Below are 18,174 nucleotides of genomic sequence, written 5' to 3' on the forward strand. Positions count from 1 at the left end.
AGGCAGCACCTTTTTTTTTTTTATCAGCAATGCTTTCTGCCTGTAAATCATTTGCTGTGTTTGCTGATTTGTTGGCATGTCTTTGCATCAGAGGTTTTGGAGAGAGGTTGTGAGGTTAAGATATCAGACTTAAATGAAATCAGATTGTTAGAATGCTTAATAGATGGAACATGTTAAATATAATAGTGTGCATAATACTCTATTCATTTTGACAGCCATAACAATTAGTTTTACATATTCAAACTGATACTGTATTTTGGTTTAGATTCAGGAGATGGTTAGGTGTGATCTCACTATGCATCAGTGCATGTGTAGCAGACTACTGAAATGAGGAGGCACCTTACCTTCCTTACATGTGGGGATTTTTATGTTCATATTTTCATAAATACTTAAGTTCCGGTTTCATTTCATGCTCCTGGGCCAATTGAAATGATGTTTGTACATTAATGCCATACCAGTCTTGTCAAGTTTAAACATTTTAAATAAAAATAAAAAATACAAAATGTAAATTTAGACTGTTGATAATTTTCAAGTGCCAATTTGTTTTGCATAGACATGGCCTACTCAAAACAGGGACAAAACGCCCCTGCTATATATAGATAATAGTTGTTAGTCATTTGCTGTGAAGGGATTTCCAATTAGGGCATCTAATTGCTTATAACCTTGCAATTAAAAAACAATCACAATGTTTTGGTCTCTCTACTCATTCATGCTCAGAAGCAGTTACTTGGAGGCTGGCGTAGTTTGGAGGGGGGTCTGATTCAGAAGGCATTGAGAGACCCCACTAAAGCTGCTCACCGTCAAGCTCTGCTCAAAGTCCTGTCCCAGGCGCTCGGGATTGCTGGAGGTGGAGGAAGGCAAAAATTTGATCCTCAAGCATTGCGTGAGATGGAGGTTGGTCTGCGACTTCACTTTTAAAGTGCTTTAAATATTAAACACGGTTTTTGCAATTTCGTTCTTCCTTTTTTTCTCTATTTTTTCAGGGAATTTTGTTGACTGGTGCAGTGCTTGAAACACTCACTTGTGGGGAAGGAGGAAACACTGGGATAAGCAAAATCCTTTTGGTCCCTGAGAAACAACAGGCAGTTTTACAGGCCTATCAAACGACTGTTTGTGGTGGAAGGGCGGAGCAGAGGGCAGAGGTGTTTAAGGAGATGAGTGAGGAATTGAAAGATCAGATTGATACACGGAGAGTCTTTGATCAGGTACGTGGAAGAACAGAACTTCCTCTTAAACGGACACAGTTTGGTATTTGCATTTTATGTCCCAGGGGTTAATTATTATTAAAAGTAACCTATAAATGCATACATATACATACAGAAATTAATGCATTTAAAAATTAAGTGTCAGTTTTCCAAAAATTACAACTGTTCTAGCTATGGTGCCATTTCTACCACAACAAACAGTTGTGCCATTTTTTTATATAGTGTGTTGTCACTGAAAATGTAATTAAAAAGCATGAAAAGAATAAATATGAGACACAAGTGATAATTGAATTTACTTGTGAGCATTTATTTGAAGTCAAGTTTTGATTTTGTTAAATTATGCTAAAAAGTAATTATTTATTTGTTGTGTTTTTTGGACATATACAGTCAGGTCCATAAATATTGGGACATCGACACAATTCTAACATTTTTGGGTCTATACACCACCACAATGGATTTGAAATGAAACAAACAATATGTGCTTTAACTGCAGACTATCAGCTTTAATTTGAGGGTATTTACATCCAAATCATGTAGGAATTACAACAGTTTGCGTATGTGCCTCCCACTTGTTAAGGGACTAAAAGTAATGGGACAGAATATAATCATAAATCAGACTTTCACTTTTTTAATACTTGGTTGCAAATCCTTTGTAGTCAATTACAGCCTGAAGTCTGGAACGCATAGACATCACCAGACGCTGGGTTTCATCCCTGGTGATGCTCTGCCAGGCCTCTACTGCAACTGTCTTCAGTTCCTGCTTGATCCTTGCTTAGGATCATGAGCAGTTAATTTTCTTCTCCATACTCTTCTCTTCCCATCACTCTGGTACAAGTTGGTCTTGGTCTCATCTGTCCATAGGATGTTGTTTCAGAACTGTGAAGGCTTTTTTAGATGTCGTTTGGCAGACTCTAATCTGGTCTTCCTGTTTTTGAGGCTCACCGATGGTTTACATCTTCTGGTGAACCCTCTGTATTCACTCTGGTGAAGTCTTCTCTTGATTGGTGACTTTGACACACATACACCTACCTCCTGGAGAGTGTTCTTGATCTGGCCCACTGTTGTGAAGGGTGTTTTCTTCACCAGGGAAAGAATTCAGCCTAATGATGGCTTGCTTCACTGATAGTGACAGCTCTTTGGATCTCATCTTGAGAGTTGACAGCAACAGATTCCAAACGCAAATAGCACACTTGAAATGACCTCTGGACCTTTTATCTGCTCATTGTAATTGGGATAATGAGGGGATAACACACACCTGGCCATGGAACAGCTGAGAAGCCAATTGTCCCATTACTTTTGGTCCCTTAACAAGTGGGAGGCACATATGCAAACTGTTGTAATTCCTACACCGTTCACCTGATTTGGATGTAAATACCCTCAAATTAAAGCTGACAGTCTGCAGTTAAAGCACGTCTTTGTTTCATTTCAAATCCATTGTGGTGGTGTATAGACCCAAAAATGTTAGAATTGTGTCGATGTCCCAATATTTATGGACCTGACTGTAAATGCTAACTGTGAAAGTGGCTTTAGAAAGACACAGGAATGTATGGAAGCCCATTTCCACCACTAAATTGTAATTGTTAATAATTGCAACTAATAGAGTTATAAAGTAAAAGAAATAAACTCACAATTCTGAAAATAAACTCGCAATTCTGAGAAATTAAGAATTCTTACTTTATTTTATATTATAAAGATCAGAATTGTGAGTTTATATCTCGCAATTGCAAGTTTATATCAAATAATTCTGAGTCAGAATTACGAGTTTGTATCATTCTCAGAAATAAATCAGAATTACACAAAGTCAGAATTGTGAGATATTAACTTGCATTTGCTGACTTTAATTTTTGCAATTGTGAGTTTATATCATGTAATTCTAAGGAAAAAAAGTCAGAATTTTGAGTTTATATTTGCAGTTCTGACTTTATAATCCATAGTTGGTGAGTTTATATCACGTAATTCTGAGAAAAAAGTCAGAATTACGAGTATGCATCATTCTGAGAAAAGAAGTCAGAATTCTGAGTTTGTATCATTCTGAGAAAAGAAGGCAGAACTGCACAAAAAAAGTCAGAATTGTGAGATATAAATTTGCATTTGCGAGAAAAATAATTCTGACTTATTTTCTCGCAATTGTTAGTTTATATCACGCAATTCTGAGGAAAAAAGTCAGCATTGTGAGTTTCTGTTTGCAATTCTGAGTTTATAACTTGAGTTTATATCACGTAATTCTGAGAAAAAAGTCAGAATTACGAGTATGTATCATTCTGAGAAAAGAAGTCAGAATTCTGAGTTTGTATCATTCGGAGAAAAGAAGGCAGAACTGCACAAAAAAAAAGTCAGAATTGTGAGATATAAATTTGCATTTGCGAGAAAAATAATTCTGACTTATTTTCTCGCAATTGTGAGTTTATATCACGCAATTCTGAGTTTATAACTTGAGTTTATATCATATAATTCTGCGAAAAAAATTACAAGTTTGTATCATTCTGAGGAAAAAAGAATTGTGCGATAAAAAGCAATAACTGTTTTTTTTAAATTTGGTGGCGGAAACGGGCTTCCATAGGAATTCCATAGAAATTCCTTTTATTCTATTTAATTATTGTTAAAAATCACATTTACATCACTGTAATTATCAAAGCTATTAAATTTGAGACTTTCAGGAAACAAGAAAATAAAAAAAACTTCTCCCATATTTATTCATCCCCATTATTAGTAGTCAAACTAAACTGTTAAGACTACAAAAAGAGTGTTTAATATATTTTATAAGTCTACAGAGCCAAAAGTGTCTATTAGTTGAAGAACCACTGTATCTGATACTGTACATTTTTACCTATTACAATTAAGTATTGCTCCTCTTTCCTTTCTCAATATGTCACTCTCTCCTGTCCTTCTTCCTCAGTTGCGCCTGGAGCAGTCTAACATGTCTGGTCTCTTGGATCAATCCCATCTCGGCGCTCTGCTGAAGAACCTGGCGGATGTAGAACGGCTCCTGAGGGATGTGGATTTGCTGTCAGGTCTGGCCAGATTGCTCCCTAAAGGGGCCTGTGCTGGTCACCAGCCTCCTCCTATAGCCAACACCTCCTCCTGGGGCTCCAACACAACAACATGGGGTCCCAACACAACAGACAGCCCTGTGGAGGAACAAGAGGGAGCTGCAGGAAATGAGGCCGAGGCTGAAAACCCTAGATCACAGTTTTCTGCCTTTGTTCAGCTCTGGGCAGGTCTTCAGCCAATTCTTTGTGGGAATAACAGGTTTGAGTGTGTTACCTTTGTGAATGTGAAATATGAAATATATATGTTTTTCAACCATCTTTATTGTTTTATCAGGATTATTGAGCCAGAAGCTCTGAAACAGGGCAATATGAGTTCTCTGGGCTTTACCAGCAAAGAACAAAGAAACTTGGGATTACTTGTCCATCTCATGACTACAAATCCCAAAATCCTCTACTCTCCCATTGGCTCAGAGGTGGACAAGGTCATACAAAAGGCAAGAATTGCAAATAATTACTCCTGAATCCAAATGACTTTTTTAAAACTTGTGCTGGTCATTCTTTCAATTAATAGAGAATCATTTGGATAGCTGATCTGATTGTTTTTTCTCTCTCTCTCTCTTTCTTTAGGCCAATGAGACGTTTGCTTTTGTGGGGAATGTGACTCATTATGCCCGTGTGTGGCTCAACATCTCAGCTGAATTAAGAGCCTTTCTAGAAGAGGGTAAATTGCACAATCACCTGATGTGGCTCCAGCAGGTAACATTATGTCTTTCTGTCACTGATTTAAGAGTTATTAGTTTGAATAGCACTTTGTGTTGTGCATCTGCTTGATGTCTTTTGTTGTGTCCGTGTCATAGTTCATTGCAGACCTGAAGAAGCACCATGAGCTCTTGAATGTCTCAGACAGTGAGCTGATGAACAGTCTGCTGGAGGAAAACTTCACCCTGCCAAACACAACCACTCTGTTAGAGCAGCTGCACACCATCGATAATGCAGCTTGTGGTTGGACAAACTTCATGTCAAAGGTCAGGAGAAGAATTTGATTTAACTTGTCCTACCTTATATATCCATTTTACCTTACCTTACCTTTATTTATTTATTTGCTTTCTTTATTTAAAAAAAATATATATTTCTGACTTTTTCAACACATTTTTTTCTAAAATCTGTTCTGAATGTCTCAGGTCAGTGTGGATATCTTCAGAGGCTTCCCTGATGAAGAGAGCATTGTCAATTACACACTGAATCAGGCCTACCACGACAATGTCTCAGTCTTTGCAAGTGAGTGATCATTGCATCGCATAAAAGTTTTCACTTCCAAGTCTGTAAGAAATAAGAAATTATGCTTAGAAAATAAAAAAGTGGGTTTTTTGCATTATTATTATTCTCACAGATAAAAAAAAAAGTTCTCATCATCTAATTATCATATAAAAAGAAAACAAAATTACAACTGTCAGTTATTATTACACTGCTGTTTGGGAAAAGTTTGGGATTAGTAATAACATGTTTTATGTTTTTTAAAGAAGCCTTTTCTGCTCATCAAAACTGTGTTCATTTGATTAAAAATACAGAAAAAGAAAAAAAAGAAAAAAAGTGAAATATTATTGCAATTTAAAATAGTGGGTTTCTATTTGAATATACTTGAAAATAGAATTTATTCTTGTGATAAAAAGCTGATTTTTTTTAGCATCATTACAAATCATTCTAATATGCTTTGCTTTATGTTGTGAATAGTTGTGCTGCTTAATATTTTTTTTTAACCTGTGATAATTTTTTCAGGATCCTTTAATGAATAAAACATTAAAAAGAACAGCATTTATTTAAAATCAAAATCTTTTGTAACAATATACACAACCATTCAAAGTTTGGGGTCAGTTATATTTTTCTTTCTTTCTTTCTTTGAAAGAACAAACTGTTTTTATTTAGCAAAGATGTGTTCAATTGATAAAACGTGATAGTAAAGACTTATATTGTTAGAAAAGATTTCTATTTTTCTGGGATCTGTGACACTGAAATCTGCAGTAATGACTGTTGTAAATTCAGCTTTTATCACAAAAATAAATATTATATAAGTATATTAAAATAGAAAACTGTTGTTTTAAATTACAATAATATTTTTATAATATTATTTTTTTCTGTATTTTTGATCAAATAAATGGAACTTAAATAAGAGCGTAAGAGAATTCTGTAAAACATTAAAAATGTTATTGATCCTAAACTTTTGAACGGCGGTGTATGTTGTGATAATATTTGTAATACTGTATTTCAATAAAATAAAAAAGTATAAAAAACACAGTTTAAAAACGATGATCTAAGGCATACTTCAAAAAACAAAATAGCCTTTATTCAGCTATTCAACTATTTTATGATAGAAAACATTTAAAAATACAAATAAGGGTCTGCAAACCCACTTGTTCCGGCCATAAATGTCTTCCTCAGAGTTCAGAGTTTTTTTAATCTTCTATCATAAAATAGTCAGTTGAATAATATTTTTGAAGTTTACATTGGATTACTATTTATTGTATTTAATATTTACTTAATTATAAACACCTTCAAACCAGAGTCTTACAGAGCTTCTGAACATACTGTATAATTCTATGTTTTTTTATCATCCCTGACAATATGTTTGTGCATTTGCCTCCATGAGAATTTGGGGAGAAAAAATTGAAATGTATGCTTAATGTTTTTATGTAACTGATAGATTTTTCATATGATTTTGTAGTGAAATATGACTCAGCTATTTCTTAACAAGGTTTGAGACGCTGACCCATCCATTCCCCATTAAAACTACATTTTCATGATTCATTTAGCCCTTAGTCATACCTTGTTAAATGTAGCCAGAAGCCATATGTTTAATCTGTGCTTTCTCTGTGCTTTCTCTGTAGGTGTGATTTTCCAGACCAATAAAGATGGATCTCTGCCACCTCATGTTATGTATAAGATTCGACAAAACTCCAGCTTTACAGAGAAAACAAATGAAATCCGCCGAGCTTATTGGCGCCCAGGGCCGAACACGGGTGGCAAATTTTACTTCCTTTACGGCTTTGTGTGGATCCAAGGTATGATAAGACGACCAAAAATTTTCCAAAAGATAGGATATCCAAAAACAGATATTGTTTTGTATTTACTGTAAAGTACTTCAGCGTGAGCACTTTAAAGTTTTGATTTTATTGGCAGTGAAAGATCTAGCTTTCATCTAGACAGTGGTAGTCTAAACTCATGAGCGTTAGTTCTGCCATTTGTGCAAAATTCTTTGCAAAACTGTTGACAAAGCAATAAATTGCTCGCTCTGAAACAACATCCACTGAGTACTGAATTGGCCTGGGAAAAGTGCAGTGAATTTGATGTTTTATTTAAAATGAAAGTTATTCTGGTAAACTGTGTACCTGGTTATGTAAAGCTTGGTGCACTAGTCAATAAAGTGCTGGCTTGGCAGTTCTGGAAGCTGCACTTACTTAAGAGCTCAGAAAAGCCAAGAGGATCAAAGCTTTCCCACAGCGTAAAGCTGCTGTGTGTAAATTCAGCTTCAGCATGTTTACTTGGTGGTGTGTTGACTTTCCATGTTTCTACCTTTCTTAGATATGATTGAGCGGGCAATCATCAACACGTTTGTGGGCCATGATGTTGTTGAGCCTGGAAACTATGTGCAGATGTTTCCCTATCCATGCTACACTAGAGACGAGTGAGCTTGGTCTTTATTTTTGTTGTATATTTTGTATTTTTCTTTCAGTCTGAATGATCATAACCTTAAACACTGTGTTCAAGACATGGAGAATTGCAGATGTTCAATTGCATTGTGTTAGTATGTCTTTCAATGCATGTGATAGAGTGGGATCTGAATGATCTCATAGCCAGAAAGAGCACAGATGCTTACATTAAAAAAAAAAAAAAAACATCCCTAGCTCCAGGCAAAATCACGCAAGCTCCCCGCTCTGCTTCCACTCCGCATTAAATTTGCAGATGACACAGCATTAGTCATTCTCCTTCAGGGGAAAGAGGACAATCATAGACTCATCTTAAGGCAGTTTACTTTGTGCTATAATGCTTCTGATCTACTTAAAACTTTTTAAGACCAAACAGATGTGGGTATATTTTAGGAAAAAAACTTAATGTGCGTAAGTACTATTAAAGGAGAGCCAACATAGAAAGTCATAATGTGTGAACATCTTGGGTGTTGTGACCTTTTGTATCATTTGCACGTTTGGAGAATCGTACTCAAGCGAAGATTTAGATATCCTTAAAAAAGGTATTCTCGGTTCAGAATCACCCACTTTACCAAGAGTTGGATGCTACATCCAGGTTACAGGTTTAGGTTGTCATCATTTTGTAAAAATAATGTTTTTTTTTTTTTCCATGAGCGATGGTCAAATATTATTACAATAAAATAAAATGGATATTTTGATGTCATTTAAAAAATAATTGATTCATGTGATGGCGAAGCTGAATTTTCAGCAGCACTCCAGTCTTCAATGTCACTTTATCATTTAGAAATTATTCTAATATTTTGATTTAGTGCTAAAGAAACATTTCTTATTATTGCCAGTGTTGAAGACAGTTGTTCTGCTTAATATTTTTTGTGATACAGTTATGATATAGTTTGATATATAAAGTTCAAGAGAACAGCATTTACAGTTGAGGTCAAACGTTTACATACACCTTGAAGAATCTGCAAAATGTTAATTATTTTACCAAAATAAGAGGGATCATACAAAATGCATGTTATTTCTTAATGTACTTTTTAATGTACTGACCTGAAAAAGATATTTCACATAAAATATGTTTACATATAGTCCACAAGAGAAAATAATAGTTGAATTTATAAAAATGACCCTGTTCAAAAGTTTATATACACTTGATTTTTAAAATTGTGTTGTTACCTGAATGATCCACAGCTGTTTTTTTTCTTTTGTTTAGTGATAGTTGTTCACGAGTCACTTGTTTGTCCTGAACAGTTAAACTGCCTGCTTTTCTTCAGAAAAATCCTTCATGTCCCCCAAATTCTTTGTTTTTTCAGCAGTTTGTGTATTTGAACCCTGTCCAACAATGACTGTATGATTTTGAGATCCATCTTTTCACATTGAGGCAAACTGAGGGACTCATATGCAACTATTACAGAAGGTTTGAACGCTCACTGATGCTTTAGAAGGAAAAACTATGCATTAAGGGTAAAGCTGGAGGGTAAAAACTTTTGAACAGAATGAAGATGTGTACATTTTTCCTATTTTGCCTGAATATCATAATTTTTTAAATTTAGTACTGCCCAGCTCTTAATGCATTGTGTTTCCTTCTGACCATCAGTGAGTGTTTGAACCTTCTGTAATAGTTGCAACTGAGTCCCTCAGTTGTCCTCAGTGTGAAAAGATGGATCTCAAAATCATACAGTCATTGTTGGAAAGGCTCCAAATACACAAAAATGCTGTAAAAACAGAATTTGTGGGACCTGAAGAATTTTTCTGAAAACATAAAAGGCAGTTCAACTGTTCAGGACAAACAAGGAAAAAACAACAACTGTGGGTCATTCAGGTAACAACACAGTATTAGGACTATATGTTAACCATGACCTTTCAACGGGGTCATTTTTATAAATTCAGCTATTATTTTCTCTTGTGGACTATATGCCTTTTATTTACAATATAGTATTAAGGTCAGTCCTAAATAAAAACAACATGCATTTTGTATGATCTCTCTTATTTTGGTAAAATAATTACCATTTTGCAGATTTTGACCTCAACTGTATTTGAAGTAAATAGACTTTGCAATATGATAAATGTCTTAATTGTTACTTATGATCAATATAATATACCTGGATATATACCTGGATCAATATATATATATATATATATATATATATATATATATATATATATATATATAACAAAATGTCTTTTGTTTTCTAAGATAATATGATGTACTGTTGCATATTAGGGGTCAATAGTAGTAATGTATCAACTTGTGAAGGTGAACAGTTGTAACAGGTGTTTCCATTTGCAGTTTTCTGTTTGTTATCGAGCACATGATGCCTCTGTGTATGGTCATATCCTGGGTCTACTCTGTGGCCATGATGATCCAGCACATCGTAGCAGAGAAGGAGCAAAGACTGAAAGAGGTAAGAGAATAAACTGAACATTTTATTTTAAAACAAACATATTGATCCGCTGTGAAACTGAACTGGTGTCACTAACAAACGTCCTTAGAGAACTTAGAGATCGAGAGTTGTCCCATGGTTTAATGCAAGATGTTTTCTGTTTTTTTACAGGTGATGAAGATGATGGGCTTGAATAATGCGGTGCACTGGGTGGCCTGGTTTATCACAGGCTTTGTGCAGCTTTCCATCTCAGTGACGGCCCTCACTGCCATACTGAAATACGGCAAAGTCTTGCTCCACAGCGATCCCTTTATCATTTGGCTTTTTCTCACAATCTACGCCGTCGCCACCATCATGTTTTGGTATTTGAGCCATAATCTGATTTTTACTTCTTCGCTACCTGGTTTTATTCTGTTTACATTGTTTTTCAATGACGAACAGTAGTCAAAAGTTGTTTAATGTTACGTAAATGTTCTCTCCACTTTCTTTTTCGCAAAGTTTCCTGGTGTCAGTGTTGTACTCTAAAGCCAAACTGGCATCAGCATGTGGAGGAATCATCTACTTTCTGAGTTATGTGCCGTACATGTATGTGGCCATCAGAGAAGAGGTGGCTCACGATAAAATCACTGCCTTTGAGAAGTGCATAGCGGTATGAAGACTTCCCATGAATCCCTCTCATGTTCCATCTTGATCCATTTATATTGATCTTCTTCAGTATACAAGTGATTCTTTTTCTGTGTGTCTGCAGTCTTTAATGTCTACCACAGCATTCGGTCTGGGATCTAAGTACTTTGCCCTGTATGAAGTTGCTGGGGTTGGAATCCAGTGGCGCACTATCAACCAGTCACCTGTAGAGGGCGATGACTTTAACCTCCTGCTGTCTATGGTTATGCTCACCATTGATGCCATTGTATATGGTGTGTTGACCTGGTATATAGAAGCTGTGCATCCAGGTAAGCTGCAGTCATTGCAGTCATTATTGTACAGTTCCCATGTTCTTCTTGTAATGTTTCCGTAATGCCTTTTTTTCTTTTCTCAGGAATGTATGGACTGCCCCGGCCATGGTATTTTCCCTTGCAGAAATCCTACTGGTTAGGAAGTGGTCGCATAGAGACGTGGGATTGGCCATGGGGTGGCAGCACTAGGTTGAGCGTGATGGAGGAGGACCAGGCTTGTGCTATGGAACACAGACGCTCAGGTACACTTCGTTCCACATCAATCCATCATATTATTAGCTTACACTCTTTGTTAAATGGGACATCAGGTGCCCATTTTCTACAAGTTGGTCTGATTCTTTAGGGTCTTAATGAAATGTCTGTAACATACTTTGGTTAAAATTCTAGAAATTTTGTATAAAACCACACCCTTTTACCTTGTCAAAAGCAGCTCGGCTCACAGCTCGGCTCACATTTCGGTGGATGCATGTCCCTTTAAATGATAATGAGCTACTGGTCACTCCACCCCTTTCTTCCATTTTTTTGTGTATTTCGTGACACATTACCATCAAAAACAAAACTAATCCACTGCATCCTCAGTTGCTCTCACGTTGGGAGTAAATGAAGACTCTTATGTTCACTTTTACATCCAACTACAAAACATCTTCATTGCTTACAAGAAATTGTTGTTGCTACAGCTGCTCGAGTGGGGAGAAAATGGCAAACCGTGTACAACTGGCTGAGGGCTGAAATATGCTAATATGGGACAAAAAGTGTCACAGTGCTTAGAAAATCAAAACATTTTATATTTAAGACTGTTAAGGTATTTTGGGAATTAAAAAAAAATGTAAAGGATTTTTATCATATTAAGGTGGTTGTGTCCAAATAGTGTTGTCACGATACCAACATTTTGACTCCGATACGATACCTGACTAAAATATCTTGATAATACGACTGAACGATACTACAAGAAAAGCATAGATCTACAGGTAAATTAATACAATAAAACAAAGAAACAAATGAAATAAATAGGGCCTTTTGAAATTTGTTTTATTACCAAAATTCTGTTTTATTTTTTCTAAATTCATTTTAATTTTTTTGAATTTAAATTTTCCTGTTTTGAATTTTTTCTAGACTCTATTTTTTACATTTTAAGGCCCAATAAAATACATGTCTAATTAATTTATTTAAAAAAAAAATTCTGGTTAATGTTCCTTGAATATTGTTTTAATAATATTTAGTATATATAGTTTGTAGTAGTACTATCATTACATTAAGTAATATTTCTGTCAAGTTAAACCAAACTTTTATTTTGATGGGTTTCTGGGTTGCTGCCTTTATTTGTTTGTATATGATATGAGAATGGTTTTCCCCAAAAGTAACGGTAAAATGCTTATGAAATTACTCTCACAGCAGTTCTAGAAATTATGTTTATGTGTTCATGTACTCATATATTGAGGCAGCAGAGGCTGAAAAAAACCCAAGTGTCACGTGCGCTTCAGTATGTGTAGTAAAATGAGTGTCCTTTCATTCATACAGAGACACGCAGAATGTGCAGGATTCATATTTAAATAGGCAAAATCCATAATATTCCGTGTTATACAGTAAATTCTGTTTTTATGACTGGATTCCACGATTCCTTCTATGTTTTCTGCTTCGCTTTAATTATAGGACCCTAAATAAACAGTGTTGATACCCCTGCTGAAAAAAACAGCTAAAACCAGCCTAGGCTGGTTGGCTGGTCTTAGCTGGTTTATGCTGGAAGTAGCTGGTTTTTAGCTGGTCTCCCAGCCTGGCTTTAGCGTATGGTCTCCAGCTGTTTTTTTCAACAGGCTGGGAAAGTGGCCAAAACCCCTCTAAAACCAGCCTGCTGACCAGCTAAATCCAGCCAACCAGCTGTTTTTTCAGCAGGGCAGGCTCTTATCAAAATGCTTTCTTAAAGTACCGGTACTATTAAAATGCAGAATCATACCACCTTTTTAAAGCAGGGTATCGTGATACCTTTTTAGTACCGGTATATCATGCAACACTATGTCCAAACACTGCTGAGACATATTTATATGCAAACACCATGCAAAAGTGAATATTGCATCTGATGTCCCTTATAAAGTTGGCATGTTTTGTGTACAAATAATGTAATTTGTTGAGATATTTTTTAGGCATTAACCGTTACTAAATCTATGTTTGTTTGTTGTTCAGAGGAAACTCGTGGAATTGAAGAAGAACCCAGTCATTTGCCACTGGTGGTGTGCATCGACAAACTGACCAAAGTCTACAAGACAGGCAGCAAACTGGCCCTAAACAAGCTGAGCCTAAACCTGCATGAGAACCAGGTTGTCTCCTTCTTGGGACACAATGGGGCTGGCAAGACCACCACTATGTGAGTGTCAGGATATTGTGTTTCGTAGTGGGTGGTTCTGGACCAATATTGTGCTTGTTATTATGTTTCCATCACCCTGTTTATATGCACTTTTTGAAGTATCCGTCAGAAACGAGTGATGGATGGGATGGGAAATTTTGAAAAAAAGTTTTTACACTCATGTGAGGTGGTTTTTGACTTTGCGGAAAAAGGATTGATAAGAATAATGAATAATTCCTCCATGCACATCAAAAAAGTCATGACTGCGCACTATGGGATAGCATAACCTGACTAACCAGTGGAACAATCTCGTTGCAAAGCATCTGAAATGTTGTTATGGCCATTCTTAAACGCCTTAGTGTTTCTGTATAATTGTTTCCCAGAACTGTCTTACACAACTGCATTCCCAAACAGCAGGCATCCACCTCTGAAAGCAATAACCGCATTTATTGTGTTTTGTCTGCTCTATCTGAGGCTCAAGTAAATTATTATATATGAAAATTATTATATTCAGTTGCTTCTCGTACTTTTCTTAGTCATATTTAGTGCCAGTTCATTAGGAAGTGATTGTTTTGTTCTCTTTGACTCGTTGGATGGAAACAGTGCTGTTTCGCAAATGTTTATGCAATATTCCAAGTTAAATTCGCAACTTTGTGTGGAAACCCAGCTATTGAGGCTGACAATGGCACCCTCTTACCTGAAAATGCTATGTATATGTGAAACTGATGCGTGCTGCAGAAAATTAATTTAGTATTCAATGAATTTCTTATAGGTCCATACTGACGGGACTGTTCCCACCCACCTCTGGCTCTGCCACCATATACGGCCATGACATCCGCACAGAGATGGAGCGCATTAGGCAGAATTTGGGCATGTGTCCCCAGCACAATGTTTTGTTTGATAAGCTCAGTGTGGAGGAACATCTGTGGTTCTACTCGCGTCTGAAGGGCATGGCTGAGGAAGATATCCGGAAGGAGATGGACAAGTGGGTTAACATGACTCGCATTTTGCTAACACTTTGCTCTCATTTGAAACCATACCCGAGTTCATAAAATCTATGTGTTGGAATTCACAGAATGATAGAGGATCTCGAATTGTCTAACAAGCGTCACAGTCTTGTTCAGACTCTGTCTGGGGGGATGAAGAGGAAGTTGTCAGTAGCAATTGCGTTTGTAGGTGGGTCCCGGGCAGTGATTTTGGATGAACCCACAGCAGGAGTGGACCCGTATGCCCGTCGAGCAATCTGGGACCTCATCCTTAAATATAAACAAGGTGATCCAATCCTTACTAATCACAAATATAGTACTGTTTAACATTTGGGGTGGGAAATCTGTTTTCAAATATATGATCAGTCCAAAACTAGAATCTGTGTGTGAGCAGGTCGCACCATCCTGCTCTCCACTCACCACATGGATGAGGCTGATTTGCTGGGAGACCGTATTGCCATCATCTCTCATGGCAAACTCAAGTGCTGCGGTTCACCCCTGTTCCTCAAGAGCACATATGGAGATGGCTACAAACTGACACTTGTCAAGAAACAGAGTGACTCACACACTGCAGGTATATATGCGGATATGTGTCTTCTCATTTGTGGACTTGCGCATTTTCTAAAATTATTAATGTCTGGGATGGCATGTTGGCATTGAGTTTGAGTCCAGCTCATGTTATTCCCCATTTTTCTCTCAGTAGTCTCCTATCAGTAAATGTACCAACATGTCCTGATGTGTTCAATATGTCTAAATCAGGGTTATTAAATTAAAAGAATATTTAAAAATATATTAATTGAAATAATGCTCAAAAGTTTACATACACTTTGCAGAATCTGCAAAATGTTAATTATTTTACCAAAATAAGAGGGATCATACCAAAATGCATTCTATTGTTGTATATTTAGTACTGAATAAGATTTTTCACATAAAAGATGTTTACAAATAGTCCAAAAGAGAAAATAATAGTTGCATTTATAAAAATGACCCTGGTCAAATGTTTACATACACTTGATTCTTAATACAGTGTTGTTACCTGAATGATCCACAGATGTTTTTGTTGTTATTTTAGTGATAGTTGTTCATGAGTTCTTTGTTTGTCCTGAACAGTTAAATTGCTCGCTGTTCTTCAGAAAAATTCTTCAGGTCCCACAAATTCTTTTTTTTTTTTTTTTTTTTTTTAGCATTTTTGTGTATTTGAACCCTTTCCAAAAATGACTATATGATTTTCAGATCCATCTTTTCACACTGAGGACAACTGAGGGATTCATATGCAAGTATTACAGAAGGTTCAAATGCTCACTTGTGCTTCAGAAGGAAACATGATGCATTAAGAGCCGGGGTGTGAATATCAGGGTAAATTTAACTTATTTTGTTTCTGGGAAACATGTATTTTAAATAGCTTCTGAAGGGCAGTAATACATGGATTACACCACCCGGCTCTTAAAGAATGGTATTTCCTTCTGAAGCATCTGTGAACCTTCTGTAATAGTTGCTTTTGACTCCCTCAGTTGTCCTAAGTGTGAAAAGATGGATCTCATAATCATACAGATAATTTTGGAAAGGGTTCCAATATGCAAAAATGCTGAAAAACCAAAGAATTTGTGGGACCTAAAGTACCACTAAAGTGCAATTAACTGAAAAATAAATTACTAAAACAAATATTTTAAAAAAGCAAAAAACACATTGCACAATTGCTAAAAAAGTATCTAAAATTAAAATGGAAACTGAAAATATAAGAGTAAAAGCCCATTTTTAAATACAAGCTATAACAGTATGTGATTATGAATGTAAAAAAAAGGTTTAGAACTTTATTTCAATCTACTGGTAAATATCTGTTTTATAAAGTTAAACACTTGTCGTTTTTCTATGAACCTAGTGAGTTCTTTTGTTACTTATTTCATTGTTCGTTCCTTTAAAATATCAAAAGAGCAGATGAAAAATCTCCTAGTTTTTCTTCTGCTCTTTCATCTGCCATGACCCAACATCATGTTTCTGTTTGTACTTAGATCAGTCAAGCCAGTCTCCCGCTTCTTCAATATCTCCATGTTCAGAGAGCAGAGTGACACAGTTCATCCGTCAGTATGTTGCCTCCTGTCTGCTGGTGTCCGACTCCAACACTGAGCTCTCTTATGTCCTACCGTCAGAGGCTGTCAAGAAAGGCTGTTTTGAGAGGCTGTTTCAGGTACACACCAACATTTTTAGACAACTGGGAAGACATAATTCAATATCAATAAAATCTATTAAATTGAATATGAATAGTTTATTGATGGGCACATATGTTGGGTGTATTTTCTTCAGGCCCTTGAGCAGAATTTGAACATCTTGGCCTTGACCAGCTTTGGTGTAATGGACACCACACTGGAGGAGGTCTTTCTGAAGGTATCAGAAGAAGATCTGTCACTGGAGAACAGCGATGCAGGTTAGATAATCAGATAGATCTGTTAAAGAATGCTGTAGCAATGCATCTAAAGCCATGATTCACATTTCATTTTCCTCTGTCAGATATGAAGGACTCTCCTGGCGGAGCGTCAGCCGGGAAGCCCTCTAATCTGTTAGGAGGGCCACAATGTGAGGGTGCACCATCCGCAGCCGTAATCCGTCCGGAGGTGGAGCTCAGTAACCTGATGATGTGCTCCAGGCTGAGCCCAAGCCAAGCGTCTCTACAGTCCGGTTCTTCTCTGGGCTCAGTGAGAGGGGATGAAGGGGGCCTTTATTCTGACTTCTATGGAGACTACTGCCCATTATTTGACAATGGCCAGGACCATGACTCGGCCAGTCTCAGAGGTGAGGAAATTATGGAGATTTTATGATATTAAAGAGATAGTTCACCCAAAAATGAAAATTCTGTCATTTATTACTCACCCTCATGTCATTCCAAACCCGTTTGTTCATCTTTTTAATAAAATCCAAGAGCTTTCTGACCCTGCATAGACAGAAATGCAACTGACACATTCAAAAGGCCCAGAAAGGTAGAAAGGACATCATTAAAATGGTTCATGTAGCATCAGTGATTCAACCATAATGTTATGAAGCTAGGAGAATAGTGCAAAGTGTGCAAAAAAAGCAAAAATAACAACTTCATGCAACCATTTCTTCTCTTCTGTGTCAGTCGAGGCGCGTTCACGAGAGTACTACAATGTATTTGTGTACGTTTCTCTGACTGTAAAAAAAGGCACAGCACATCTAAATTCAGAACACCGGCTCCTGCGTCAGAAGTACCACAAACAAGCATTGTGGTACTCTTGTGAACACCCGTCAAAGACTGACATGGAAGAAGTGTTAATTTTGGTAACAAATCATTTTCGAGACTATAACGAAACAAAAGCTCATTTTGAATGACAAAAACTGACAAAATCTATCGACATTTTCTTCAACAAATTAAAACAAGACAAATTTTAGGGAGGAACCAATTGGAAGAGATACATACACAACAAATCAGCTGGGTGGTTAGGAGATTAGATGCATACATTTGAACTGTAACATAGCCTATGTAACATTGATCTATCCGACAGGATAGCATTTGCTGCATGACTCGCATAAAACGTTCAAAAATGTCAATATCTGGGAGTAAGAGAAGAGCAAACATAAGGATGAATTTGACGGTGCAAAAGAAA

At 36.4% G+C, this 18,174-nt stretch overlaps 1 protein-coding gene across 1 annotated transcript in view; it reads left to right on the forward strand.

Moving 5' to 3' along the window:
• abca2 (ATP-binding cassette, sub-family A (ABC1), member 2) overlaps positions 1-18,174 on the forward strand; it is a 53,338-nt gene that overhangs the window by 13,730 nt on the left and 21,434 nt on the right. The window contains exons 7-26 of the mRNA XM_073840075.1: positions 718-894; positions 984-1,205; positions 4,102-4,689; positions 4,823-4,951; positions 5,053-5,220; positions 5,377-5,473; positions 7,078-7,251; positions 7,772-7,874; positions 10,184-10,298; positions 10,449-10,639; positions 10,776-10,926; positions 11,026-11,230; positions 11,317-11,475; positions 13,412-13,592; positions 14,344-14,556; positions 14,647-14,843; positions 14,952-15,131; positions 16,567-16,742; positions 16,859-16,979; positions 17,063-17,344. Coding sequence (XP_073696176.1) covers positions 718-894; positions 984-1,205; positions 4,102-4,689; positions 4,823-4,951; positions 5,053-5,220; positions 5,377-5,473; positions 7,078-7,251; positions 7,772-7,874; positions 10,184-10,298; positions 10,449-10,639; positions 10,776-10,926; positions 11,026-11,230; positions 11,317-11,475; positions 13,412-13,592; positions 14,344-14,556; positions 14,647-14,843; positions 14,952-15,131; positions 16,567-16,742; positions 16,859-16,979; positions 17,063-17,344 — 3,829 coding nt within the window. The remainder of the gene's footprint in view (positions 1-717; positions 895-983; positions 1,206-4,101; positions 4,690-4,822; positions 4,952-5,052; positions 5,221-5,376; positions 5,474-7,077; positions 7,252-7,771; positions 7,875-10,183; positions 10,299-10,448; positions 10,640-10,775; positions 10,927-11,025; positions 11,231-11,316; positions 11,476-13,411; positions 13,593-14,343; positions 14,557-14,646; positions 14,844-14,951; positions 15,132-16,566; positions 16,743-16,858; positions 16,980-17,062; positions 17,345-18,174) is intronic.

Source organism: Garra rufa, chromosome 5, assembly GCF_049309525.1.
Source record: "Garra rufa chromosome 5, GarRuf1.0, whole genome shotgun sequence".
Classification (NCBI taxonomy): domain Eukaryota; kingdom Metazoa; phylum Chordata; class Actinopteri; order Cypriniformes; family Cyprinidae; genus Garra; species Garra rufa.